General features: G+C 41.6%; 2 protein-coding genes across 7 annotated transcripts in view; one reads left to right on the top strand and one right to left on the bottom strand.

Annotated features, from left to right (window-relative positions):
* furinb (furin (paired basic amino acid cleaving enzyme) b) overlaps positions 1-16,892 on the bottom strand; it is a 70,255-nt gene extending 53,363 nt beyond the window's left edge. Inside the window, exons 1-2 of one of the 4 annotated variants that reach the window (XM_041037966.1) lie at positions 16,751-16,892; positions 9,605-9,884 (exon numbers count right to left, since the gene is read on the bottom strand). In XM_041037966.1, the coding sequence (XP_040893900.1) occupies positions 9,605-9,781 (177 nt within the window). In that variant the 5' untranslated portion in view covers positions 9,782-9,884; positions 16,751-16,892. Of the gene's footprint in view, positions 1-9,604; positions 9,885-14,995; positions 15,067-16,398; positions 16,465-16,750 lie in introns of those variants that run through there. The other 3 variants (XM_041037969.1, XM_041037967.1, XM_041037968.1) reach the window with 3 other exon arrangements.
* On the top strand, positions 998-27,302 carry accs (1-aminocyclopropane-1-carboxylate synthase homolog (Arabidopsis)(non-functional)). 3 transcript variants are annotated; one of them, XM_041037964.1, is made up of 18 exons: positions 998-1,008; positions 2,131-2,134; positions 19,132-19,392; positions 19,617-20,281; positions 20,377-21,143; positions 21,251-21,310; positions 21,464-21,534; positions 21,646-21,715; positions 22,731-22,797; positions 23,430-23,527; positions 23,718-23,795; positions 24,020-24,120; positions 24,612-24,701; positions 24,809-24,854; positions 25,000-25,141; positions 25,524-25,666; positions 25,872-26,025; positions 26,354-27,302. In XM_041037964.1, the coding sequence occupies exons 4-18, from the start codon at positions 19,639-19,641 to the stop codon at positions 26,770-26,772; spliced, it is 2,949 nt and encodes a 982-aa protein (XP_040893898.1). In that variant the 5' UTR covers positions 998-1,008; positions 2,131-2,134; positions 19,132-19,392; positions 19,617-19,638; the 3' UTR covers positions 26,773-27,302. The 3 variants fall into 3 exon arrangements, with proteins under 3 accessions (XP_040893898.1, XP_040893897.1, XP_040893899.1); XM_041037963.1 differs by having other exon boundaries at positions 19,132-19,465; XM_041037965.1 differs by lacking the exons at positions 998-1,008; positions 2,131-2,134; positions 19,132-19,392 and adding an exon at positions 16,931-17,010.
* Positions 27,303-27,766: the final 464 nt, after the last annotated feature.

The following is a 27,766-nucleotide window of genomic DNA, read 5'->3' as shown; positions in this document are numbered from 1 at the left end:
TCTCCAAGCAGAATGTAATACTGACTGAGCACTAATCTGATCTTTGACTCGTACCCCTGGGTAACAATTTCCCCCTTCACCTATAACTGTATTGTTTTATGTCTAATTCTTATTTTCATTTATAACCTTCTTGATACCCACACATATTGCATTTCTAATAATATTTTCTCGAGGCTGGGATTGGAATGATCACACAAGAAAAGAAAAGGAGGGGAAATGTTATCTGATTGTACATGTTAACAGTGAGGGGGAAAAAATATGGCTCAACAGTGACTCAATCGCAGCGTAGGCATGAGTTAAACTGGAAGAACGTGAACAGCGAGTGAGTGTGGTGCAATGGATGTGATAGCTCCTCTTTGCCTGCATTGCTTAAACAGTCTTGCAGTTGGTATGCAGAATGCTTGGAGGTTACTCCCCATGTGGAGAGAGCCCAAGGCTGACTCAAGGTCTGTGCAGAGCTTTTTTTTTTTTTTTTTCTTACCTGTGGGCAGGATAAGGGATGAGCTCCCAAGCTCTACAGTAGAGCTGCAATGAAAGAGAAGCTTTTTCCAAACGTGTTAAAAAATACTTAGTACAATAGGCGTGTCAATCCCTGGCTTGACAGAAATTTTCATTTAATTAATCAACTTGGCATTTCATCTCAAGAGGGATTATCATTATTTTTCTGTCTTGATGTGATTCAGTTGATTCAGTAAACAATGAACCAAAAAGTTTCTTTTTTACTGCTCAAAAAATAAGTATTTAACAGTTTTACACATTAAAGACATGTTTTACTTAGGATTACCTAAGTGAAGCAGACGGTAATATTACTTGTAGCTGTTGTGACAGTGGCAGCAGTAGCTGTAGAAGTAGTGACATTAGCACTAGTAGTCTTAACATTTATATCTCTGACAGCGGCAGAAATAGTGGCAGCAGTAATGGCAACAGCGGTGATCGTGCCAGTTTTCGCTTTTCAATCCTGGCAAAGGAGCGAGCAGTTTCATTTCAATTTGATTATTGCTCTTCAGAGTGTTTCATATTGATTGTTGTTGAAGCCAGAGTAATTTGATTATTTCTTTTAGCAGATCGATGCATTGAATTGGCATCATTTATAATTGATGCACTGGTGCAATGAATGAATCATTACACACCTACAGACCATTTCAGAGGTAGTGCTTCTCTAAAGCGTCTCACAGTGATATTGTAAATGTCTGCAGACAGTCTGACGTGACGGCTTTACAAGCCTGAACCACTGCAGAAAAACATATCTGACTGCATGTCATGCAGCCTACTTTTAAACTGGTCTGTTTTGTCTTTCTTTGCACCTGAGAGCTGCACGTTCAGGCTACCATCCTCACAATTTTTCACAGTATTTGCTCTGAGTACAAGTGTGTAACAGCCATGGGTTTGCATGAATCATACCAAACACAAGACCTGCACACACATATGTTGGATATTGTATTTCCTCACATACTGTGTGTACAGCTCTTCTCCACTGCAAAAAACCCTTCAGGAACATTCACTAAAGAGAACCACCAAGGACAAACAAGAGCCAGAAATAATATCCCATTAACCTATTCTATCTAATGAAATTAAACAGCTCCTCAACAAGTGCTACCCTTTTTTGAATCTAAAAATGGTCATTTTATGTTGACTCAACAGTGTGATGAGTTTTGAGGAGACAATCTGTAAAGCTAATCCTGTCTAACCTTACCTGTAAAGCTAATCCTGTCTAACTGTACCTGTTCAAACCATCAACAAGAACTAAAACCAGCAGAATTACCATACAGGTCAACATCACTCTGACACGGTCTCAACATAACACCAGGGTAATAAGCATTATAAATTGCTACTTGATATCGGGGTCTCTTTGTTGAATTGCATCACATTAGCATTACTTTCACCGAGGTGAATAACAGAAATGCAGTGAAGACACCATAGACAGGACGAGATATTCTTCGATGTAAAATGAGAAACAGAAAGAGCTCTTCGGCAGCTCGACATGCAGGATCCTTATGCATGACTCCCAAGACCATGAAAAAATATCCTGTTATTCACATTAGAAACACTGATCAATTGCAATGTGAAAAATAATACTAGAATGGGTAGTATCACATCATCGCATTGACAGAATATAATTAAATGTACCAGTCTGGTAAAAAGGAGTGTTTGATCACATAATGTTTAATGCTCAAACAGATGCCAAAAAAATGAGGTTCCTGGAACTGCTGGAGCTGTACTGCTGTAGCCTCAAACCTGTCTCCTGGTAATGAAAGAACTCACAGCACAGTATGATACCAGAGAGAGCGGATCAGTTGTTGCTGGACGCTTATTTGATGTTCAGTTGTTTTTACAATTGTTTTGACAGAAATGCATGCAAACAGCAAACACACAAACATCTCTAACTTGGTCAGCTGTAGGAGTGAGATATTGTAACCGAAAAAGAACACGAACAAGAAACAGCGGTGGGTATTGTGGCTGAATCTGAGGCTGAATTATATTGTTCCTACATTTTTTCCTTGTGAATAAAATTCAATGCCTTGCAAAAAGAAAGTTCAATTTACTCAGAAGCCTCCTAAGTCAATAATGAGCAGATTATGAATGTGAGAGGTTTTTTTTTTTTTTTTTAAAAAGGTCTCCCTGAAGAAAAGAGATTTGAATGAAGGCCGACAATGCACATGCATGGCTGGTTCCATATCTCAAAGGTACAGAGAGCAGTCTGATAGCCTTTACTGATCTGTACTGTCTGGTCTTAAAAGTTACCCAGCCATCATTTCCACTAAACCAACAATGCTCTTTCTAACCTTCCTTCTCTTCCAGTTCCAAACCTGGCCACAAACTTGTTACCAGGCATAACTAGAGTCAGAGTTTTATAGGTCAAAGATTCTTTAGTTATAAAACATAGTTTTGAGTACCTTTTGAGTACTGATTTCTGCAGATCTCTGGCACAGTACCAACCTATTTCTAGGAGACATTTTTGGAAACAGCTAAAAGGTCTGTGGCTGCAGGCTCCATGTAATGAAGTGGTGCATTTAAATGAGAGACAGCTCTGGGATGAGGAGGTGCACTTCCCTCAGATCAGTAAACACTGAAATAAAGTGGAAGCTGGAGGATGAAGAAAGGGAGAAGAGGACAACTGCAAGAGGGGAAGAGAAAGCACAAAGGAAAGAAAAAGAAGAAGAAGAAGAAGAAGAAGAAGAAGAAGAAGAGGAGACTGACTGGAGACCAGACCTGCAAACAAACTGCAAATATTGGATGTTTTAAGAAAGGGAGAGATTAAAGAGGATAAGAGGTAAAAATGGCAAAGAGCCACAAAGGGAAAAAAAAGCTTGCAAAGCAAAGAATCCCAGTGGGTTTGATAGAATAATATGGTAGCAAGAGAATAATGCAAGTTTAAGATAAATCAAATACCTGTAACAAGAGAATAGGGCTAAAGCTATGTCCAAATTGTTAGAAGATTTTATATAATAGAAGCTTTTACTGATGACAACATATTCAAGAGAGAAAGGTATAAGTAAACACAGGAGGACAAGCATTCACTGTCTCATTTAAATTTCATAATTAAGCACACAGAAGCAAGTGGACTACTTTTTTAAATGCCAAGTAGCCTTAAGATGTAGAACGACGCATAGTACTGTGGTGCCAAGAAAAAAATGACCCCCCCGCCTCTAACACTGGAGTCAATCTGCTGGAAATAATATGATGGCAATTTTCTCCATGGCAACCTAATGCCAGAACAGGCTGTAGATCGGTGTGCCAGTGGGCAGACAGTCACAAGGGCTTTAGAGAATGGCTGTGAGGCAGTGAGCAGGAGCAGAAGGTTGCACCAAACCCTAAGATAACTAACCATCAGAAAAACAAACACACACACGTATACGCAGACACACACAATGAGAAAAGAGCATGCAACTACGAAGTACAGAAACAAGACTTGTGATGTCAGCATGCTTGTTAACATTTACAAAACAAAATGTAAAAGATGAATAATGTCAATAAATTTGGAACCAACCTCTTCCAGAAAAGTATTATTTCCATGTTAATATTTATATACAAGGTGGTTGGGGGGGGGCGATAAATGCATATTATTTCAATAAACAATTCTTTATTTACATTCCTTAGTCACAAGGAAAATGAATTTAAGCAACATATAACACATTTTTGTGCCATAAAAGAAACTTGCCACATATATATTTTTTATAAATTACCCTACTCATTCTGTGTACATATATATAACCTCTGGTCAGTCTTTCAAATCTACTACTTTAAAGTCCTTGAAAAGACTTCAGAGTGAGCAACCAACATCTGGATGGAAAAGTAATCAAGCTACTACAGTGAAGAGAACTTCAGATCATCTCAGAATCAGATATCTACATTCATGCATTTCTCAAACACTGATTTATCAAGGGCTCCGTAGCCAAGCTGTTCTTTTAACACTCTAACTGAAATTACAAAATACAGGTTCTGACCAAATTGACCATTCGAAATCAAAAACATTTCAAGTAGTATGTGCTTCACATTCACTTGTACTGATTGGTATCTATTGAATAGATTGGTAAGAAATGACTGATCCACATTAAAATGTTTCAATTAGTCACTACTTTTTTTTGACAACACAATCTTATGAACTTTCTACAGCAATTAGTCCAAGCGTTATGGATGCTGGTGTGTGCATATGATGTATAGTTGAAGCTACCTTTCACACAGCAGAAAGATCTCAGTCAGTTGGACTGGGAAAAACAATGAGGGACAAGGGAAAGAGAGCAAGAAAAAAGGAGATAAGAAAGTTGACTTTTATGACTGAAATGGGGGAGCTGAGGCACTCTTGAAATTTGTGGGGCTTTGGAAACTCATTTCATGCAGCTTAATGATGCTGGGGTGGAAATGGTGCAGCGAAAGCAGAAATAAATTAGGGTAATGTTTGTCAATCAATCCATATGAATATTAATATTTTGAATTAATAACGATGAACACACTAATAGTATAACCAAACAAGCTGAAAGTGCAAAAACACTAAGTGTGATACTGAATGCATTTTTAGCTCCACTTAAACAGAGAGAGCACCTCCACAATACAGAAATACATTTATGCATACATAAAGTGAAGTGTTATACTGTATAGGAATATGTCCTGTGTAAGTGCTGTAAGGCTAGGTTGCTATTAATCCACTCTAAAACATTTGTCTTACACTATATATGAGTGTATTATTGTAGATGACATCAAACCAAGCTTTAATTATGTGAATTACCACTAATCTTCTTCTACCTTAACTTAAATTTGAATATGAATGCTTGTTTACAGTGAGGATCAGACAATGTGAGACTTGTCAGCTCTACATGATCTAAAAAAAAAAAGAAGAAAATGACAGATCTGATAGAGCAGAAAAAAAAGAAAAAAAGGGAGAATTGTACTCTTTCTCATGATAATCTCTTGGTACCATTATAATATATTAGCACCTCCGTAGATGTGTTCTACTGAGGTTCGTTAGTGCCAACGGCAAACACAGCTTTTATTCAGAGAGGCACTCCTTATTTTCCCTTCAAACTCCTGAGGGAAACAGAAGACAGCAAATACTGCAGGTACAGGCACTGCCTGACTGTATGCTGCAGAACAGTGTAGTGTGGGTTTATGAGTGAAAGTAGAGTGTTGAAGTGTGGGGATATGAACATCTCAGAACAGGTATGCACTGGAGAGAAAACAACAGACAGAGACTGAGACAGGGAATCAAAGAGAGAGAGAAATAAACATTTGATGTTCCTTTTAATAAACTATTACCTTAAAATGAGGACAAAAACATCAGCTAGCCAAACAAATGAACACACACACACACAAGCATCCCAATTGCACTCAAGGCAAATGAAAGCAAGATAAAAGCATTGACACTGTCTGATATAATCAGCCTATCTGACAGAGCTCGCTGTACAGATCACATTCAAATTTAAAATAATCAAACTCCGCTCACCCACAGAGCAAACTGCCCCTGTACATTCTTAAAAGCATCGCTGTCATTTCTTAAACAGTAAAACGTGGGCTCAGTCCTGGTGTGTGTGTGTGTGTGTGTGTGTGTGTAGCCATCTCACACAGCCACCAGAGCAGTGGACCAGGGGGAGAGAAAGAGTGAGAGTGAGATGTATTTCATGTATTTACTTCGTTGCATTTCATGCCAATCCAGCTCATTTGACTCGAATTGAATGGAGAAAGACAGAAAGCGAGCGAGAGAGAACTGGCCGGTGGGCTGGTGCATCACGCAGTTGGCAGGGTATCATGCAGAGTAATGGACAAAAGCCTCAGAGCACATTGCATTCCACCTAGAGCAGGTATGTGTTTGTATGTATTTGGGGCTATGGTGGTATGAAATTGGAAAACAGTGGTCTGTAAATTGAAGCAGGAATATTGGATTTTGATGGAATATTATAATACAATCAGATGACACCAGGTGACTGCAATCAAACCTTTTCTCACTGCCCTGAAATGACCTGCTACCTCTGAAACACAAGACACAGTTATGTGTTTTCCCGTCGTATCTGAAGAGGGGCCATGACTGGCGGTGGGGAATAACAATAACAATAACAATGGATAACAAAACCTGCAAGTTGTTTATTTCAGCTTACACTCTAGCCACATGTTTTGAGTAAATTACCTATAAATAGAAAGACACCAAGAGACCCAGATGGAGAGATGCAGAGAGAGAAAGATAGAAAGACAAAGAGACAACAAAGAGAGGGGCTCTGGCATTAGACGTCTACTCCAGAGAGCGGGGCGATTCAGTCTGTCAACGCCCACCGAGCCTGCCCATCCCCATAAAAACAATGATTCTGACTCGGCTCACCAAGAACACAACATGACATTTAGCTCTAAACCCTGGTCTGGAACTCCCACACAGACTCAAAATGCTATTAAACACACTACAGAGAAACAGATACAACAACGCTCAGTGTCAGCTTGTAAAATGCCGACGCACACTAGGAAGTCTTGATGACATTTACACTTAAAACCCCGGCGCTGTACACATGCACACACACACAAGCATGCATACTTCGCTTCTCACGCACTCAAGGAAAATTAAGCTGAAACGTAATGAGTGAATCTGCAAATGCATAAAGATGCACCAAGACAATAAGCCATCTCTGAGCACTGCAGTGAACAAATAATCAGTTATGTGATGATCCTATAATCACATTAGTGATAAAAATCCCATTACCTCCTGATTATACATCAGCCTCCTTGTTCTCTTCAAGTGCCCTACAAAGCCTTGCCTAACCCAAATCTTCACATAACCCACCATTGTACTGTCAGAGGACAGACACTGCACATAGCCTGTAGCTCATCCCTCTCTTATAGCACCCACTCAGGGACTACAGACTAAAATAAAAACTTATTTGGGTGCCTCCGTCAAACAATGACTGAAGATGTACTCCCATAAAATCTGATTCCACACAGTGGATAATACAACATTTCACCCTTCCAGTCATCCGACATTCATGCTTTTCAGTCCTTAATACCATCCACTCCATTAGCTTTTTCTTTTTTTTTCTCCAGCGTCTTCCACATGTCTTCACAGACATCCTGCTATTAATATGTCTCTCTTCTCTTTTCTTATTTTTCCAATGGGAAAGTGTCAATTATCTGAATTCTTTCCACTCTCTTTCCCACTCTCCTTTTAATATCCATCTTCACCCTCTCTAAACTTGCAGCCATCTATATCCACTGTTGGAATATCTGCCTCTCACATCAAAACTGCAAAAACATGCTCCACTATAGTATTTCTTTGGTTAAAAAAAAGAAAAAAAAATTGTAAAGGAGACAGACATCTTGTGAGCTATGGTGTCATGCAACCCAGAACCACAGAAAGAAACTGTTGTTTGACTGGAGTTAGGTGAGGGGATTGTTTTTAGGGCCCACTTTGTCAAAAGGGGCCACACAGCTCCTTCACACTCCGGGACCTGAGCAGCTTAATGTCACATGCACTAAAATGACAAGCTGCCATATGGCAACAGAGATTCAGTAACAGACAGCCGTCTTAAGAGGACTCTTTCCTGTGCCTGCTTCCAGCTCTGCCGCAATCACTAATTAACAGAAGGGAAAAATAAAGCTATACATCTCTCCGTTAATCTAGTGGTTTAATAGGCAGAGTACAGGCTGGAGATGTCTTTGTGGTTGGGTGAAATGAGGGAAGGAGAAATAAACAGAAGAAAGAAAGCAATAAAAGTGATCACATAAGGGGGACTAAGAGAGAAAAAAGAATTGCCTCGTTTGGAGGAAGAGATACTTTTTTTGCTCCATAGCACTGCGTCCCCGAGTGATTGTCTAGAATATGTATGTGTGTTTTGTGAGCAGAATATTGAACATCTCATTTTACTCAATTCACTAAACCTAAAGATTGATTCTTTATCTAGAATTCACAGAAGCAATTAAGAGTATAACTCTGTTAGAGGCCATTATACCTAATGTAAGCTTTCTTTCAGTCCACAGAACAATGGTTTTAGACGGCTGGAACAACTGCAGATATCCAGATCAATACTAAATGAACTCCAGATTCAAGCACAATGTAAGCTCCTTAGATGAGCCCAATGCTAAGTCACACGGATACAATTTAATATAACGGGGTGGACGACAAAGAGCATTTAATAATGACACACATCCAATCTTGTGCAGATTGTCTTAAGCCCATGTGGCAGCACGATAACAGGGAGACAAAAAACATCTGGCTACGCACTCCAGACAAAACTCTATCTTTGACAAAATAAAGAAAGCAAAGATAAGCCCGAATTAATTTTGCAAACCTCTCCTTCAGAAAATCCTCTTTATTTGAGGTGGGGAGAAGTGGTATGGGAATATGCAGAACTTCCTACGCACATTCCTAAGAAGTAATCCAGAAGGCTGTTCACTGGCGTGTGTAGCACTCAGGCAGCTCCACAAAGACGCATGCAAATGAAGTTAAGTCTCAAGTGGAGCAACAGGGGAAGAGGGGACCAAATAGCTACTCACTGTCAACTGCTGAGCACAAATATGGAAAAGCTTAGTCTTGGAAGCGTTTTGATATTCAAGAGACCTAACACACCACTGAAAGAACAATAAGTCAGTCCTACTCCCCCACCAACCTCCACCTCCATTCTTCCAACTCCTCTGACAATTGTTTTTTTTTTGCCCTATCTGCAAACTGTGCGACACAACAGATCAATTAATTAAAATGACTCGGTAATCGCAAAAACAGAAGCTGAAGTGCCAGCAATAAAATTTAACTACCTACATCATAATTAAATATAACAACGTTTCTTTAGACCCTAAAATAACAACCTTATTATTCCTGCCTATTTCTAACACTACTCTCTAAACACAACTGTCTGCCAGTGTGTTAGGAACTCGTGCATGCCCCACTTAAGCTTTAAGAAATGGGGGAGGCCATACTTTCGCAATCCGTCTCAGAAACAGGATGGCCTGGGGGTGCCATGTCAGGCTCTCTGATGCTTGCCTTTGATGTACAACAACTTTGTAACACTGATGATCACCTACAAGCCAGAGCTGTGTATAGATACAGTGTCTCATAAAGTGATATAGATGGTTATTAAACATTAGAGATGCACATGCCAACACCCAAAATTCAGTATATACCATATGGAGAACTTACATTGCCAAGGTTGATGAAACCGTGTTCCCTGGCGATGCGGTCAGCCTCCTCTGGCCCTCCATTGATCTGGACAGCCCAGGCGTTGGTGTAGACCTCTGCAGTGTCCATCCACTTCAGTTCAGCTGTCAGGAGGACAAGGGCTGTCCATAAGTGCAGCAGGGCCACCCTGGCATCCATTAAAAGGAGAACACTTCACAGGGCAGTCTATCCGTTCGTCTATCACTGCTTCCCAGGCAGAGCGGGGCTGCTCTACCTTACAGCAGCAAAGTAGAACAGTGGCCTGGAGATGAGAGGACAGAGCCAGCTATAAACACAAACATGGCCTTCTTAACTGGGTCACTCTTGGGCCGGAATTACCTACTGCTGATATCATTCAGAAAACAAACCCAAAATTGCAGCAAAAATAAACAACACACCCACAGACCTTATCATGCACCATACTTAGCTCACTGTCCACAGTCAAACTCAGAGGGAAAAAAAAACACACATCTTAATAAATGTGCAAAGCATAAATATTAGGTCAAAACAGACAAGGTCTCTGCCAAAAAACAAAATTATTTTTCAATCCTCCCTCATCTTTTGCAGACCTGAAATGGTAATGTATGATAATGATATACGCTAGACACGTTGCTGCAATACAGGATGAGCTCCAAGAAAACCAGTACACAGCTAGTTGTGGCAACTAGAAAGGCAAGGCGTCTGAGGGATGAGAGAGAGGGCACTTTACACTCTCACTCAAACGCTGCTTTTAATTTTAGCATGTTCCCCAATTTAAAATTCAACCAGCTACTTATTAGGTATGAAAAAGTACTACTGAACATACTTTAATTGAATAGTAAAATAACAAGCGTGATAAAAAAGAACCATTATTTGAGCAGATTTTCAAATGAAAAAGATTTCTAGACTGGGACATTCTGTGGGCCTTTGATTTGGAGCTCTTTGAGTCATAGGAAAGGAGACTGTAAGTCACACAGAAAAAGAAAAGCTTTGTGGTAAGTTAACTGACTGAGTGAGAAGAACGATGATAAGGTGTGGGAATCTGCTAAGTATATCAGTTCATCCTAAGAGAGATGATGAGGGAGGGAGGTGATGCAGGTCTGAATGCCTGTCCAGTCCCAATGCTGATCCCACCAACATGGCATCGTGATGCCATTCAATGAGTCAATCCCTGACACACCAATAACTGATGTGAAAAGAAATAGGAGCTACTGCAGGGACTTACTCTAAGCCATTGTGAATTGAACAAATTTAAGTCTGTGGTTCTCACTTATGACATTTTGCTGGTTTTTCTAGGAGGTTTAAAAATTCAAAGAAATTTAATTTCCAATATAAACCCTCTTAACAGGTACAGAAGGGGCGGTTGGGTGGGTGGGTGGGGGTTGAACAGCTGAGCACATGGACTGGTTGTTAATCTCATTGCCATAGCAGGATGTTCTAGTTAGTATTTTTTTTTTCTTCTCAGTCAGTCATCCCATCTGTCTGTCCAACACTTGAGTCCAGAGCAGATATCTTGACAACTACTATCCACAGATGGTGACAAAGGGGAAAAAAAAGTGCCTCAATAAGGTGCCGGGCCATCAAGAGCTCCTACAATCAATGTGCCTTGGCAAAGACTCTAACTGATGAATGGTCCAACACATCCAAACCCTCCCATAGTTGCTCAATTCAATAGGGATTTGGTGAACCTCCAGCATATTTTATCTACTACAACCGTCAGGCCAAAATCTGTACCCTGTGTATGTGAAATATCAAAATCTAGTTGCCAGTTCAAGATGAGCTTTCCTCTAAGGTCAAATTGTAAACTTCAGAAGTAAAAATGATATTAATGGTCCTACCGTCTGCCCTTTCCAATGCCACCACCACCAAACCAAAGACTGGCCTGGATATATGCGTCCCAATAGACCGACTGCAGTGAAAATTACTGAGCACATTCATGGTCCCTAAAGGACGATCCCCTTTATTTTGAGCACTCTGTGATATTTTCCCTTCCTCCAACCTCACATCATACTGTCAACCGTGCTCACATCTCATGATCTAGTAAGCAGATTGTCGTGATCTTTGCTCAGCAGTGTTATGCTCCAAAGGAGATAAACCCTTGTGGTCTTTCCTCTACAGCTACCCTCGAGATAAATGAACATTTATCCACATTCCCTTAAGGCTCTGGGGATAGCAAAATCATCAGTGTGATGTTCAGTCTGTCAAACAGTTTCAAATTGTGGAGTGTAATGAAGATTGCAGGCTTTAGGGGGATGCTATGGGGCTTTAGACTTTCAGTCTTGTTAACGGATTTCTGAAAAACAATGGGACTTCTGCAAGGTAAGGAGAAACCTGCAGTAGAGCAGACTGTTCCACTGACTGTGGCTGAGTGTGCTTAGACTCTTCGCAGGCATTAAAGGAGAAAGAAAAAAAGAATGTACTTTCACAATGCATTCCAATTAAGTGGTGATTATTTTGGCAGTAGGAGGAAGTGTCTAGAAGCAGTCTGGTAACATAGATGGCACCAAGTGACAATTTAAAACAGTGGGAAAAAAAAGGCACACAATAGCATAGACAGTCCAGTCACACTTGTAAACAGTTTGGGGATATGATGACATGTTACTGTCCAAGCACAGTATATCTAAAGTTAATCTTAGCCTATAGACTTAGAAAAGGACTTAAAAACATCTTAGCCTTTATATACTTTTGGGAAATACTGCTGAGGTTTGTCACAATCGCTTCAGCTTGGACCAGATTAAACATCTCAGAAAAAAATTCCTTTTAAGAGGTTCCAATTTTAGTGAGAGCACCAATATTGATTTTCCACAGTGAATATGGGTCCTGTCAAATAACTGCCCCTTTTTTGAGGACTTGGGGAAAAAAACCTTACTAACTCTAATGGAAAGAATGCCTATTGGCGGTGGGCAGAGTAACAAGGCAATTGGTTTGCAGGTAAGGTTGTTTGTTTGGTTCTCCCTAAAATCCATTTTCCAAAACAGAGATACATTTCAGAACTTTTTAACCAACAAAGAGGATGCCCTTGCCTTTCATTCATCCAAACAACTGTCCCCTGCTTCCGGGGAGTATGGCGTATCCAAACTATTCAAAGAGAAGAAGCTCACTGAATACATCTGTGCTTTCACAGATACATTTAGGAGTGGGTGTGATTTGAGCACAGCAGGAGAGGTGGTGGAAACATGACCAGGGGCTGTCACTCTTCCCATGGAGCAATTCTTCTGAGCTCATTAGATGCTATGCTGGAGTTGCAAAAACAGGAGCAGGGGGTCTGCTGTCACTGAGAGAGGGAGGAATAGATGGAAGAAGAGGTGGGGATATCCGTCTGCCCATACAGCATTGCGGAAAAATAACAAGCACATAATAACACAACGCCCAAAACACCTTCTCGCAAAACACAGCCGGGAGAGAAGTTAACAAGAGGCTGCTTACTCTTACATTATACATCAAAGGCCTAAAACTGAGATGAAACTTCAACCTTCAAACCTCAGGAGAACTTTAGGAACTAAACTACAATGAAAATAGAAAATCAGTTGCATAACCTCTTTTGAGATTAGTAGCACATTTGTGTGAGACAACCAGTGGAAATGCAGGGGTGGATAAGTGACCTGTGGTACGGTGAAATAGCACAGCAGCTTAGAATTTATTAATTCAGCATTTTCTGTTTCAAGCCGTTGACAGACCTCCAAATGTAGTTCAGCAACTCACGGCGATAAGGACGGCAAGAAATTAACACTTTCTCACCCATGGAACAGAACAGCTGCAGCAGCAACAACAACACGTTGCTCCTATTAAAACACTTAGCTTAGAAGTTGTTCTGTATAGAAAATTTATAATGAGCAATCCTCTCCTCTCCCTCAGCAATGACGGCTAAGGTACCCTTAAGGAACGCACCTCAGCCTCCACCGCTTCAGTGGAGCTGCTCAGTGGCCAACACAAGAAGACTGTGTTGTACAAACTAACCACAGAGTGATTCCTGTCCTTTGACGCCCCCTCGCTACTTAACTACAATGAGGAGAGGGGTAGATGGATAAGCTGCACATCAACACTGTGCATTCATTATTGTCCTGATATCATCATTAAGCCCTTGGGCAACAGCCTCTATGCTGTTCTAAATACGTGCAACTTTGAGGAACACTAGCTTTTAAGAACTGTTATGAGCTGCAAAATGATTATTATGCAAGGAAGGCCGAGCAGGATCTGGGGGGAATTCTGACACACTAATATCAATATAGTGATATTAAGACTGCACCAGTATGTTGTCTTTTGCTCATCTCACTGGCTGTATTGCAGTCATATGTTACAATGGTAAAAGCTGATCTGAAACCTACAGCTACAGCCCCTCAGACACAGCAGTGGGAGGTATATTACTGGCCAATACTGGCTTATCACCGACAGATTAATGTCAGTGGCAGTTCTAGTATATGTTGCTAAGTGATCAAAAGAAAACTGCAGTTAACACAGTACATTCCTCTGCAAGAACTGGTGAGCGTTATTTTCCTTAATTAATATTCATTTTCTGTAGGTTGCATTCATGTTTTCATTTATGGTTATTTATAATTTTATAATGCTATTTTGAAGGAAGAATTACTGTTCGCTACCTTCACGGCTTTTATAACTGGGTATTGCCATCTCTGAAAATTAAGCTGAGGTTCAACTGTAAAACATCTTTGTCACAACTCTAAACAAGCAGATGTGAGGGATCCCTGCCAAAGAGTTCACATAAAAAAAACAACAAAACTAAAATCAGCCAGGATTTCATTATTTCTTTTACCAGTCTCAAATATCCATATTGGTATTGGCTTCAAAAATCCAGTATCAGTCGGCTGTAGCTGAGTGAAATAATTAATGAATACCTCTATCTGCTTTGCCCACATTTCCACTACTGATACTGATAGTGTAACCACATTATCAATATCAAGGCAATGAATCAAATACTTTCTGATATCTGATTTAGCCCGGGCCTAGACCTACCTCTTGTAAAGTGCAGTAATATTAGAGAGGACTTGGAATTACAGAACTGGGCTTGAGACCATAACGTTGCCAATTTGATTTTCCTACCCATCTGGATAATGTGTGTGATTTGGAAAACACTTGACCCCCAGCTGCTCCAGAGCAAATGCTTAGCGAACAGCAGCAGAAGCAGTCTTCGGTTACATTAACACATCCAACAGTGTAAACGTAATGCATCTGTCAACAACAGGTGCATTTAGTTAACCTATACATGAATATCACTCAGGAAAGATGTGAAGAATGTAATTTTACAGAAAAACAAATCTAATATTCATGGGGATGAAAAGGCGATTTCCATTGGTAATGACAAGCACACGAAGCTGAGACAGACCATATGCAGCCCTCCAGCTCTATTTCAGGCTGCCCACCAGCCAAATCAACACCCACCATGTGCTCTGGGCTGCCCTCTCACAGAAAACCAAGGCACAGGAGAGAGCTGCAGCATTTGTGAAGTACCGCTGACAGCCAAGCATCCTCTCCTGAGAGGGAAAATTGCTCCAAGTTAGAGTGTGATTGGAAAACCAGAGGCGTTGCACAGGCATGTTGTGTTCAGTCAGGACAGCGGTGCGCGGCTGGAAGTGAGCTGTATGGCCACCGTCTGAGGCACACGGCGAAGTTAGCGAGAGAATGCCATGACTGAGTACCACTAAAGCATGATCCATCTTAGCTCGCACTGTCTACGAGCTACAGAGATGGAAAAGCTTGATAAAATGTTGTCAAGGGCAGCAGCAATGTGACCAGGAGAAAGAATCAATTCTGTAAGTAATGTCCCACGGTGAGATCCAACCCAATTTTTAACAGCCATCTGAATCTTGGCATTGCTCCCTGTGCCAAACTTCCCCTCATCTACAACACTCTCTGCCCTAGTTTATAGATGAGTTATACTGTTGACAAGTTTGTCTTCCTGCTTCTTTCTCCTCCACTGCATTCCTGTTTTATGCTTCTTATAAAATGTGTGCTCTTAAGAGGCCACAGCTGAAGAATTACCAGCACTATTAAGCCCAGTGCTGGTGACGAATCAGCAGAGCTGGAAAGGTGTTTGTCCAGGGCAAAGCTTGTATGTGAAGCACTGAGTCCAACTTCCTCTGGCTGCACAAACATAACACAGAACCAACCCTTTCAATATCGCTCATCTCCTTACTGGCCTGGGCAAGATTTGGGCCAAACAAAGAGAGGCACCAAAAGATTAGTTTTATAGGATAATCTTTAATGTGGTGAGGTAGTGTAATCCGATTGTGCAGGAAGCTTGGAGCCATGCTGTGTGCCCAAATTGCTGATGACCTTGCCTTCATCTCTTGTTGAGATCCCGGTGGGAGTTACACTAGAGGTATAAAATAACAACAGCATCCAGAGGTCAAGACAGGATAAGTTCGATCACTTAAAGTTGAGTTTTTCAGCTTGGCGGTTCAAACAGAGCACTCACCGCTTTTCTTAAAATAGGCACATATATCTGACGCCAGTGAAAAGAGGAATAGCGTGTAGCTTGGACTAAACAATTTCTACCCTGTCTGAGAAGCAGAATTAACTGAAATATATTACAGCAATTCCCACCTTGCACAGATAAAAGTACTTGATGAGATGAGGGGTTTAGCCTATTAAAGCTTCAGAGTGAATAAATAAGAAACAGAAAATGTTAAAGAGTATGTGCGCAGAAAGAGAAAGAAAGAGAGAGAGACAGAGGGGAGGGAGGAAAGCAAGACATTAATCTGAATTTACAGAGTCAAATGAGACACGCTGCAGAAAACAACACTGGCAATACAACAGTTACAGCAAGCATGCCGTTATCTTACCAACAATAAACTTCAGAGAGGAAGCGCTGCGGATCCAAGCTGGTCAGTTATCGGGGCTAAGCCATGCCTCCTCAAACAAGTAAATACATGAATAAAAATAAAAAGGTCTACCGGTGCTTGAATAAGAAAGCCTGTCATCCAGACTGGGGAAGGATTCACCTGACTGGGGAAGACTGGTGAGAGCAGCCGGCAGCGCTGGCAGAGACTTTATGCTAAAAGAGCTTTCATGCTTTCCGCAAATACTCCCATTGTTCCCACCCACTCTGCCACTCCGCTCCCCTCCCTGCTTTTGAGCACGTCTAACTCGTGGCTTTTACAACAACTGAAAGAATCTACCATTTGTCAGTCGTACCTTCGCTTAATCAGATGCCAACAAGGACCGAGACGCGATGCCTCCTCATCCTCCTCTTCTCCCCTCCGGACGGAGACTCCCCTTTCTCCTGCGGCTCGACTGTCAACTTTACATCTAACCTGACGGTGAATAGGAGGAAGAATTGTAATGGTAACAACGCTCTCCGCACACACCCATCCTCATCCAAAAGTGCTGAATTCAACTATCCCGTCTTGCTTGTCGTCCGCCACCAACTTGCCGCGGCCACCACCACCACCATGGTAATATTTTTTTTTGCCAGATAACTTCAACCGTCGCACCCAGGTCTTTCTTTAACGGTTTCTTCTGAATGTTTCGGCTATTTCACGTGCCTTGTTTTGCGGCATGGAGTGTGCTGGCATTAATTCAAACACTTAAAGTACACGGAAAGAAAAGGGAGAGGATGAGGGAAAACGTGCCAACACAATATAACGGCTCACTCCTGGATAGAGATGACAACAAACTGCCACAAACCCCTTTTCTCCAGGAAATACGTCACGTTCGGAGAAGACTGGACTGTCGCGTGTGCTTGATTTGTATCACCGAAGTCGTCGAATGGTCCGGTGGGGCGGGTCGTCGTGTTTAAGCCGACACAAATCAATTAAAAACTCACCTAAGGTCACGTTTATTTGCTTCTTCAAAAATAGTTTGCATTCTTTAGTAGGTGAAATAAATTAATTTGTGGAACAATATCAAATTATAAATTCATGATGTGTAACAGAAAATAGTGCATATTAATCATAGACCGTATAAGACATGGACTTGGCACCCGTGACGTCACCCTTTGGTTTCGGGGAGTCGGTTTTGTGACCAAACCATGGGCATTTGAGCTGCGCCATCTTGGATTTTAGTGGGAGCGTACTTTCCATATTTGGCGAAGAGGTGGTTACTCTACGGGTCAGCCGGACAATAAGTGGCCGGCACTTAGTTCGGAGCAACAGAGCTAGCCTAAAGCCAATCAGCTAGGCTAACAAGCTAAGCGGCAGCTACATCCACCACAGTCCCCAAGTCCGACCCGACTAGCTCGACCCCGTGTAACCGCGACACACAGCATACAACAGAGATCATAATGTTGCCTGCTGTGTTTTAAACATGACTGTTTCAGATAGAGAGGTTTTAGGTGGAGCTGCAGGGTTTGGTGGAGTTGTCATTATTATTAATGATAGCAATAAAAATGATGATAATATATTAAAATGTTTAATATTTAATATTTACCGGTTTTCACCGCTGCCTCCACCCACTATCCACTTACAGTTACAGCAGCACACCACCTCTTACTGACGGAGCTGCTCTGTCCATGCAATGTCTGACTTTTTAAACAGAAAAATGAGACGAAATAAAATTGTAGCCTAGTATTCCCGCAATAAACGGACTTTGAGAGCACGGAACACACCGCAGCAGCATTCCTAACATTATCCGCTCCGGTCCTCTATCTGTATCAGCAGCGACCATAAATCGGCAATTAAGTCATAAACCAGCGGCAAAATACGCTAATACATGCTAATTAGTGCAAACATCCAGGTAAAATAGTGAGAAATTTACTTACCGAAAAAACTGCAACACAGACTCCTTCGACGGTCGGTTAGTAGAGTCTACACTACAACAAGCCATACTGTCACAAAAACCTATCCAAACATTGGCAAACAAACACGGACACTGCCTCCCCTGTCAACCGTTGGAGGTAGCCGGAGGCCTCTGGATGTAGCCGCCTAGCCCAGCCGATGCTTTAGCAACGAGCTAACTGTCAGTGCCTGTCTACGGGCTGTCACTCAACGTAACCACGGCCCAATTTATTAAGCCTAAATAACACTAAAACGGTGTTCACGGAGGTGGAAACTAGGCTGTAAAGTTGGCTGTTTTAACATGCTCAATGGAGAATTGCTCACTTCTGGAGCCAGCCCCCAGCGGCAGCCGAGGAACTGCAGCTTTTTGAACGCGGAAGTGATCCTCACTGCTGAAACCTACAACTCCCCCCTTGATATTAATACGAGATTATGACCTTTAATGAATAAACCACAATCAATACTTCCCTTATGGTATAAAAACATTTTAATTTTTTCTAATTTAATTATTAATTTAGTGGAAATTAGTGGTTGTTTGTGTTCTTATCAGCTGCTGCCACGGCTATTTTATCGTTATAAAGGAATTCCGGGCCGCGCCTGTATACAAAACACACATCCTTGTTTTCCAGAGAACTGATTTGTACCCGTTGATACAGCTGTGTGTGACCGCCATCTTCTGGACATCTCTTAAAGTTACACACGTGGACGAAGCAGCACACCGTACGGTAGAGGGGGCCATAACACAAAGCTCCCAGTCTGACTCGCATGGTTGTGTCTGCCCCGTTTACAGCCTGGTATAAGAGAAATCCAGCTCGCTTTCAGCAGCTCCCCCGTTAACACGGACCAAAGTTATCCCGGAATAAGGACAGCACGCATGTGCCGTCAACCCGGATGTAGATATTTTTGTGCGCGTATTTTCCCCATTTCGCCAAGTTATGACTAATTTGCTGTTAAGAATGAATTATATATTTTAGCACAGGCTGGACAACGCTTTGCCATTCCAAACCACTCCAAACCGGGTTAACCAGCCGTGACATGAGTCGACTTACGTGGATGTCTCATGTGAGTGACAGTTCCACAACAATCTGTTTCCGAAGAGCTGCACTTTTGGTTTACGGCGAGAGAACACGAAAGGGTAAAATAACGTGCATAAATATTTTCTTATGTCATGAACTATGGACACGAAGAATACATTTAAAGCCCCAGTGTTTCTCGGTGTCCCTGAAGTTGGGGTGACGGAGACAGGCTGCTCATTTCTCATGTTGTCCCCCGTTCCTGTGTTGCAGAATATCTCCTATAACTTAGAGGATGGACTTCCGCGGCAGGAGGCATGAGCGGGGCAGCAACTGGACCGACCCGGAGATAGTGGAGCTGCTCCAGCTGTGGTCCGATGAGTCGGTCCAGATTGAACTGGAGAGCTCGCTGCGCAACCAGCGTGTGTTTGACCGCATAGCCCACATTTTGCGTGAAAAGGGCATTTATCGCACAGGTGACCAGTGCAGGGAGAAGATCAAGAAGATGAAGCTGGAGTACCGCCGCATCAAGGACAACCACAAAATGAGGTCTTGGAAGTTTTATGATGTGATGGACAGAGTGCTGGCGAACCGGCCGGCCATTACCTACTCCTCCTTGGGGGGAGCTGTCATAGCTCAACAGGTGTTTCAGAGCCCGAGTGGTGGACCCGATGCATATCTGCAGGGAGTTCCAGCTGGCTCTTTTGGTCCTGCTTCCACAGGTGGGTTTTTGTTTGGCCAGCCGCCAAAAACGGGAGATCCACTGGATATAAAATGTGAAGATGTTGAGGAGAGCATGTTAAACACGGGTGTTGCTCCCCCTGAGATGTACTATGGGTCTGGAGATGACCAGGAAACTGACGGGCAATCTCTGCTGGGGCCAGAGGACACACTGGGTCGAGGAGAGAGCTCAACAAATGCAAGAATCTCACCTTCAGGTTGTCAATCCACATACTGATTATCACTATTACAATGATAAACATAAGATTATAAAGTGATAAGTAGATGAAATTTCTGTTTTCCATATCCCCAGGTTTCAGTGACCTGAACATTGCCACCTCTGCCACAGCTGCCACCCAGGCTGTTGGTGATCCTGTGCAACTGGACACATCTGAGCAACCCAATAAGGAGGGTTCTCATCCTCAAAATTCTGTGAGACAGAGGAAGCGTCGCCGGGGTGGGAAAACATCATGGAGGCAAGGAGGCGCTAGATGTGGCAGTCAGGAGAGCCTGGATAAAGCCCTGTCCAGCTTCCTGAACTGGCAGCAGTCAGCAGAGGAGCGCCTCCTCTGCCTGGAGGAGGCACGTTTGGAGAGAGAGTTGCAGGCAGAGGAGCGCAGGGAACAGCGGGAGGAAAGGAGGGCGGAACAGGAGCGCCAGCACGAGCTCCGCTTGTTCAGCATGCTCACTGGGGCGCTGGTTGCTGTCAGACAGAATGCTCCAAACATTTCGACGACGCCCACCGACCCTCCTGTCTCACCCCAAGCTCATCTGCCAGCTTCACTGATGACCACAGCTGCCCCCTCTGTCTCCTCATCTATATCTCAGCCGCCTTCAGAAGCTCCCACGACACAGGCTGTTTCCACTCAGGAGACAACAACATCATCAATACCATCCACTTCTGTCAAAGCCTGTAAAGTGTCTCAGAATGTTTTGCAGACGCTGAGATGTGCAGAAAGTCCCGGGCGTAGTGTGTACCTGTCTAATCGCGGTAACAGCATCCGACAGCATCAAGGCATTCTCCAGGAAGGCTTTGCCCAGTATGGGATGAACAAACACCATGACACAGACAACCCTGATGTACGTTTGTCCCACGTAGTTAACAGCACTTACAGCTGTTGAATAGCTCTGATTTGTCACAAATGACACCATAGCAGTGATTTACAAGATCTTCTTTTCACTTCCAGGGTATAATCAACATGGGAACCAGTGAGAACAAACTATGCTATGATCTTCTTCACAAACGGGTGAGATAAGGAGTATGGTGAGATTCTTGTAACAATACAGTGCTGAAGAGCGTAATGTGTGTTTGTCACTCTACATTATTTTAAGTTTTTCTTTCCACATCCTTCTCTTCTCCCGACACTCACAAATGAATTTCATGTATGATTCTTCTACAGCTGACCAAGCCTGACATGCTCCATATTGACCCATCCTTGTTGCAGTATTCAGACTGGAGGGGACACACATTGTAAGGGATGAAAGTCGATCTATATTTTTGTGGGAAGCACATTTGTGATGTGGCTCATAGTGAAAACTTTTCAAGGTAAAAACGAAACCTTTCCATCCTCCTCTCTTTCAGCCTGAGAGAGGCGGTTGCAAAGTTCCTGACTCACTACTGCTGTTCTCCAAGCCCACTCGAAGCCAACAATGTGAGTGAAGATTATTGCTTTTAGTGCTGGCGCCTAACATAAGTTGTGTGACACAGTATGTGTCACACTACTGCTAAAGTTTTAAATATATAAACACCTAAAAGGGTTTGTGGAAAGCATATATATAGCAGAGGTATAAAATTACTCCTACATTATGTACAGTTTTAAGGTTCTTTCACTTCATAGTAGTTACAGTTTGTAAGTCTACAATATCTATTCTTTCTTTACAGTTTGTCAGTGGGGAGTATTGTACTTTTGTCCAATGTATACAGACCCCACTGTATATATATATTATGTGTTTTGACTGTAGATATTAGGAACTTTGCATATTGAGATTTTGCATGTACTGTACAAAAGGTTGAAAATATAATGAATCCCTAAGAGTTTAAACTCTTCTGCATCACAATTCTACATATTATTAATGCATTAATCTTTTAAAAGCCTGAAAGGAACTATTCTCCAGGACAACTGGTTGCATTTCTGACTCAAAATTACATGATATTTGTAATAATTATTTGCTTTACACAAGTAAAACTGCAAGGCTTTAACTTCTAATAGAAATGTTAAATTGCACTGTTGCTACTTTTAAATACAGTTTCCACCACAGACAAATATAAAGTCTTTTTTGGTGCCTCTGTAATTAGTCAATTTGGATTTCTGAGATGTGTGTAAAAAAAAGGTTCCCTTCCTATGATTAATACAGATGTCCAGCAAATTATATAATTACTGACAAATAAGTTTTTTTTCTTTTTTTATATTTCTGCTACAGAGGACATTCTGGATTATGGCCATTCATTCTCAAAAATGATGGCAGTGGATTCAGTTAATTTATTCGATTAACTTAACTGATGATTATAAAGATGCCAAACGCCACAGTTGAACTAACACAGCATTTTAAGGGTGACCAACTTAATTTGCAGATGTAATGAATGGCTGCTTTGGTAGACGTATGAATTTGTAGGATATTTATCAGGCCTCCTTCTGCGGCGTAATTAGGTCTTTTGTGTTTCTTCAGGTTGTGGTGATGAATGGCTGTGGTTCCCTCTTCTCGTGTATTGCTGCAGTAATTTGTGACCCTAAAGGTAAGTACACAAATGCATCGACATCCACATACAATACACCCTTATCTATTTTGCATGAGTATAAATGTGTATACAATCATAATAGGACATCTGGCCAAGTTTCTTTTGTTTATTACCTTTTTTGTATTAACAATGATCAATATGTAGTGTATAATAGAGAATGGGGAAGTTGTAACATAATTAAACAAACCACTTCTTCAAAATTATTTAAGCAGCTACAAGAATAGCTTATTCTTTAGTACCACTGCACCACAAACAAGGCCTAATTTTAGAGTATATGGTATATTTGTTTTGTTTAATAACAGCCTTAATAGAATAATTATAAGTCTGAAAAACAGCTGATGCTCATTTATTTTCTACCAACTTGGATCATAATATTGCTAAACCATTCATTTATGTTAATACGCCTGGCAAAATTAGAGTACCAATTTGTACTAATTGGTGAATTTGCATCCAAATTAACAATGACAATGACCTAAATAGTAGCTTATGTGGGTCGTTAAGGATCGGTCCTGTATACATCAGTTGAACATACATGGTACGTCACAGTGTAAGCGATTTATAATTTGTAAAGACATAAAATGTGTTTGTGTTTAGATGTCATGTGGTCATCGAGTTTTTTCATGTTGTAGATGCCATTCTCATTCCTACTCCTTTCTACGGCGTTATCACTGAGGATCTGCACTTGTATAGTGATGTTAAACTCTTCCATGTTCCTCTGGACTGTGAGGTAGGAAAACAGAACCTGATTTACCAGCAGTAATTACGTGTTTGAAATGTTTGTTCAGTATGTATGTTTCTTACTGATTGTATGCATATTTAGTGGACTTTGCGTTCAGCTTTAAGTGCTTAATGTTACCTTACACAGTAGAGTTTATTGCAAGCTGATGTATTTTCTTCTTGTTACTTCTTATTTGTAGGTTGATGGCAAAGACAGTCAACCCTTCCACCTCACTGTAGGGAAACTAGAAGAAGGTCTGAAAAGGGCAATACAAGAGGTAAATTATGAATGCACATTTTCTTCAGCCCTCAATGGCCATTTAAAGAAAGCCAAACCAAACCACTTCAAAATGCTCGGGCAGAGAGTTTGAATAAAGAACTTGGATGCTCCTATTTTTTATTCCTCAGAGATTTGTTTAGCAGCTTTATCTTTAAAGACTGTGATAAAGACTGTGGTAGTGTATAATTTTATATTTACTCAGAGACACGCTGTCTCTTGTAGGGCTTAATGATCCGAGCCGTTATACTGATGAACCCCCACAATCCTCTGGCTGAGATCTACACCCCGAAGGAGATGATTGCCTTTTTGGAGTTTGCCAAAAGGTATGTTTGCCCTACTGCTATCTCACGCTGTGGACTAACACTGTAATCCCTCCGGTCTGTAGTCATGTGGCTCCTTTAAATGCACTGCCAAGCCACTGTGTACAGTTCCTAGTGTGAACTCTTTCATTTTACGGCTGAGAGCTCTGTCCCGTGTGTGGAATATCATGCACTCTTGATGGAGTTTTATCACCTCTCTTAACCACCAGCATATTGTTAAGTGCAACCATGTACCAAGGAGTCTCCTGCCTCATCTGTTGTTTTTTAAATGATCTTGCCAGAGTAATTCCTTGCTTAGACCCTTGCAGGCACTGGGCTGTTGTAAACATAAACCACAGTGCTTTTACGCTGACGCAGGACGTTGAAGGATTTATTTAACACCTATGTTGGATTTTCTTTGTTGTAAACAATCATTAACAATATGAAACCAAGGCTTATTAATGCAGCACTGTATGTATTTTTATCATCTTTCTCTTCACCTTTTCCTGTTTCAGAAACGAGCTCCACGCCATTGTCGATGAAGTGTACATGCTGACAGTCTTTGATGAATCTGTCACCTTTCACAGTGTCCTCAGTGTAGATCGGTACTGTGTGAACCTAACCTCTGCATGAGTACTTTATCAGACCCTTAATCATCACAACTGTGTCTGAAGACAGCCTCTCAACTGCTAATAATGTCCCCTTATTTCAGTTTGCCTGACCCACAGAGGACGCATGTAATGTGGGGGATGAGCAAGGTACATACTGTGCTGTGCTCTAAGAGAGTGTGAGACTGTGAGACTTTTTATATCCCCCCTGACAGTAAAGTAAAATCTCTGCTTTTCTTCAGTGGGTGTTTGCTTTCACAGCTTTTTCTCATTTACTTCTTCTTGGCCCTTCTAGGATTTTGCAATGGCAGGAGTCAGAATGGGCACTCTGTATACTGAGAATAGAGACCTTGTGGAGGCTTTGGCTCAGCTGGGCTCATTCCACGGTATCTCTGGAACCACGCAGCACCAGATAGCACAACTGCTTCAGGACAGAGGTATGGAGCCAAGCTTCACATGTGTGTTTGCAAACACACTGTAGTAATCACGTCAGGTTTACCTGGAAACTGGAAAAACTCCTCAGCCCCCTTTTGGTAAATACAAGTACAAATTCGTACTAATACTATCAGCTGTCCTAGCATGCAGTTTGCATTCAATTTCAAGTTTAAAGTTTAAAATCATAAATTCAAATTTTTTCAGATGCAAGCTTTTGTGCTTCCTCGCACTTTCCCTGCTTCTGAGAGATATCATTCCCCTTTTTTGGCTTCATCTGATATGACAGGAGAGCAGCATGGGGCTCTGCTGCACATCATGCCGCACAAAGACTTGTGACATTTAATTTACACACACCTATTGTCACTTCATATTTTCATGTTGTAGATTGGATCAGTGAGGAATTTCTGCCTGAGAACAGAAGCAGGCTGAAAGCTGCTCACTGCTACCTGACAGGAGAGCTGCGGAATATGGACATCCCCTACTTGGACAGGCCTGCTGCGCTGTATGTCTGGGCTGACCTCAGGAAGGTGACAACAGCAAAGTTAGATTAACATGTTGGGGCTGTCACTTCAGCTCTGACTTGTGCACAGCCCACTGAAATACAGATAACATTCATCCTCAACAGTCATTTAATTCTCTTTGATTTAATGGTCCACATGGTAATTTCTTGAAAACATTGTGTGTGCATTCCCGCAGGCTTGATGTGTCACTTCTGTCTCTCTGTTTCGGTAGTACCTCAAAGAGTCGTCATTTGAGGAGGAGTTGTCTCTGTGGAGGACTCTCCTCAGACACAAGGTGGTGCTGAGCTGTGGTCAGGCTTTCTCCTGCTCCACGCCCGGATGGTTCCGCATCGTCTTTGCCGACAAACAGCACCACCTTCAGCTTGGTCAGTTTCAAGTACATATACACTGCACACCGTTCCCTTAATGTTTTGAACTTTTCAGGCCCACTCAACCGTTCAGCTACTCTGGGTCTTAAATTATGTGTTAAAAAGTTCATATCTATTTTTCAAGTTTTCAAGTAGTGTGTTGTTATTCTCCCCAAATTCACATTTTCAGACTTAAATAAGACATTGATTAGATCATATCTGTTATTTTATTTACTTAGTCAATGGTTTGTGTTATTCCAGCTTATCTCCTGCTTTGTGTCTCAAACTAGGTATTGATTGGATAGTAGTCACCGACTTATTCTGGTAATGTCCTGTGTTATTTCAGGCCTGAAGCGAATCAGGGAGGCTTTGAAAGAAACTGAAGAAAAAAGCGCCAGCCCAGATTCACACTCCATCAAAGAGGCCAGTGAGGAGAGCAAAAAGTCAGTGAAAGAGGACAGTGCGGATTCAGACAATGCCACAGCTGTTAATTCAACATCATCACCCCAGAGCAAGTCATCAGACCAGCTGACGGAGAAGGCCAGCCCTGTTCCTGACACAGGCTCATTGGCCACTGAAGAGTTTGTGTTGCTGGACTGCCAAGCATCGAAGCCCGCAGAGAGTCTAGACTCTCTGATTGGTACTCTCAGGCATCAAATCAGCTCCTCTGATTGGCTGGAGAAGAACACTCCAGAGCTGTCTGCCGGAGAGGACCCAGAGATTCTTGATGTATTCAAGGCCCTGCTGCAAAGAGCCAGAAAGTAAGCTTAGGATAAACAGACACGAATGTAGCTGCCAAATTTTGAGAGGCAGTACTTAAGAATCCTCTTGCTCCCTGGGTTTATGGTGAAAAGCTCAACACAAACACCTGACACAAGGTCAAATCTGATGCCCGTTTTTGAGGAGTGAAGAAGGAACATTAGCTGCAAGACGGCTACATAGGACAGAAGAAGAAAAGCAATGCCAGCAAGGTCAGGATGGAAGAACAGGAAAGAGTACTTCTCTATCTTGAGGCCTTATTTTTAAGCTGCTAAGGGAGACGGTTTTCCTTTTTTGTTTTTTGTTTTTTAATTCAGAGTCAAAAGATTTATGGTTATTTACTCATTCAATTGTAAGTGAATGCCAAATGTAAATCAACCAAAAGTAGTCACATTTGATTCTTAAGCATTTCAAGTCTCTAAATATGAATTATAATTTTATATTATTTTGATCATATGCACTTTATTTTATCAGAATGTATTGTACTTTCTGTAAAGTTAATGATGGGTGAATAAAGGAATGAATTATTATGTCTTCATTTGACCATCATCTTTCATTCTAAGTACATCTAAATCAGCAGGTGAGAAATGTTATGATGTTTTTATGTTTTTATTTTAAGATATCCAATATCTTATACAAAACATGCTCTAAAGGCATTTCAGTGTGACATTTTTTAAAACTTGCCTTTGGCTGATCTGTGGGCGCCGTTCCGCTGCCACAAAGGAAAGCGAAGGGGGTGGTATTTATGACGAAGGGGAGAGATATCTAGGGTTGAAAATGCCATCAGCCACAACACATAGTACCCCAGTGTGAAAAACCAAGAGTGGGATTTCCTTAAATGTTTAGTCATGCATAATGACCTGCTGACACCCCCCCGCCCACACACACACAGTTTCTACATTTGACAAAGAAAAACGTCTCAGTGATTCATTTCTTTTGAGAGTATCTCTCAAGTATTAAGGGATTTTATAACTTCTTAACTTCCTTTAACAGTTATTCC

This window comes from Toxotes jaculatrix, chromosome 5, assembly GCF_017976425.1.
Source record: "Toxotes jaculatrix isolate fToxJac2 chromosome 5, fToxJac2.pri, whole genome shotgun sequence".
NCBI classification, from domain to species: domain Eukaryota; kingdom Metazoa; phylum Chordata; class Actinopteri; family Toxotidae; genus Toxotes; species Toxotes jaculatrix.
The sequence above is the reverse complement of the archived record's forward strand: the minus strand, read 5'-3'. Positions and strand labels throughout refer to the sequence as shown.

Bases quoted from the DNA above. Each gene is read 5' to 3' on its own strand.
- accs (XM_041037964.1), top strand. From the start codon at position 19,639: ATGGACTTCCGCGGCAGGAGGCATGAGCGGGGCAGCAACTGGACCGAC. The intron at 20,282-20,376 runs GTTGTCAATCCA...CCATATCCCCAG, and splicing joins TGCAAGAATCTCACCTTCAG to GTTTCAGTGACCTGAACATT. The intron at 24,121-24,611 runs GTATGTTTGCCC...TTCCTGTTTCAG, and splicing joins TTTTTGGAGTTTGCCAAAAG to AAACGAGCTCCACGCCATTG.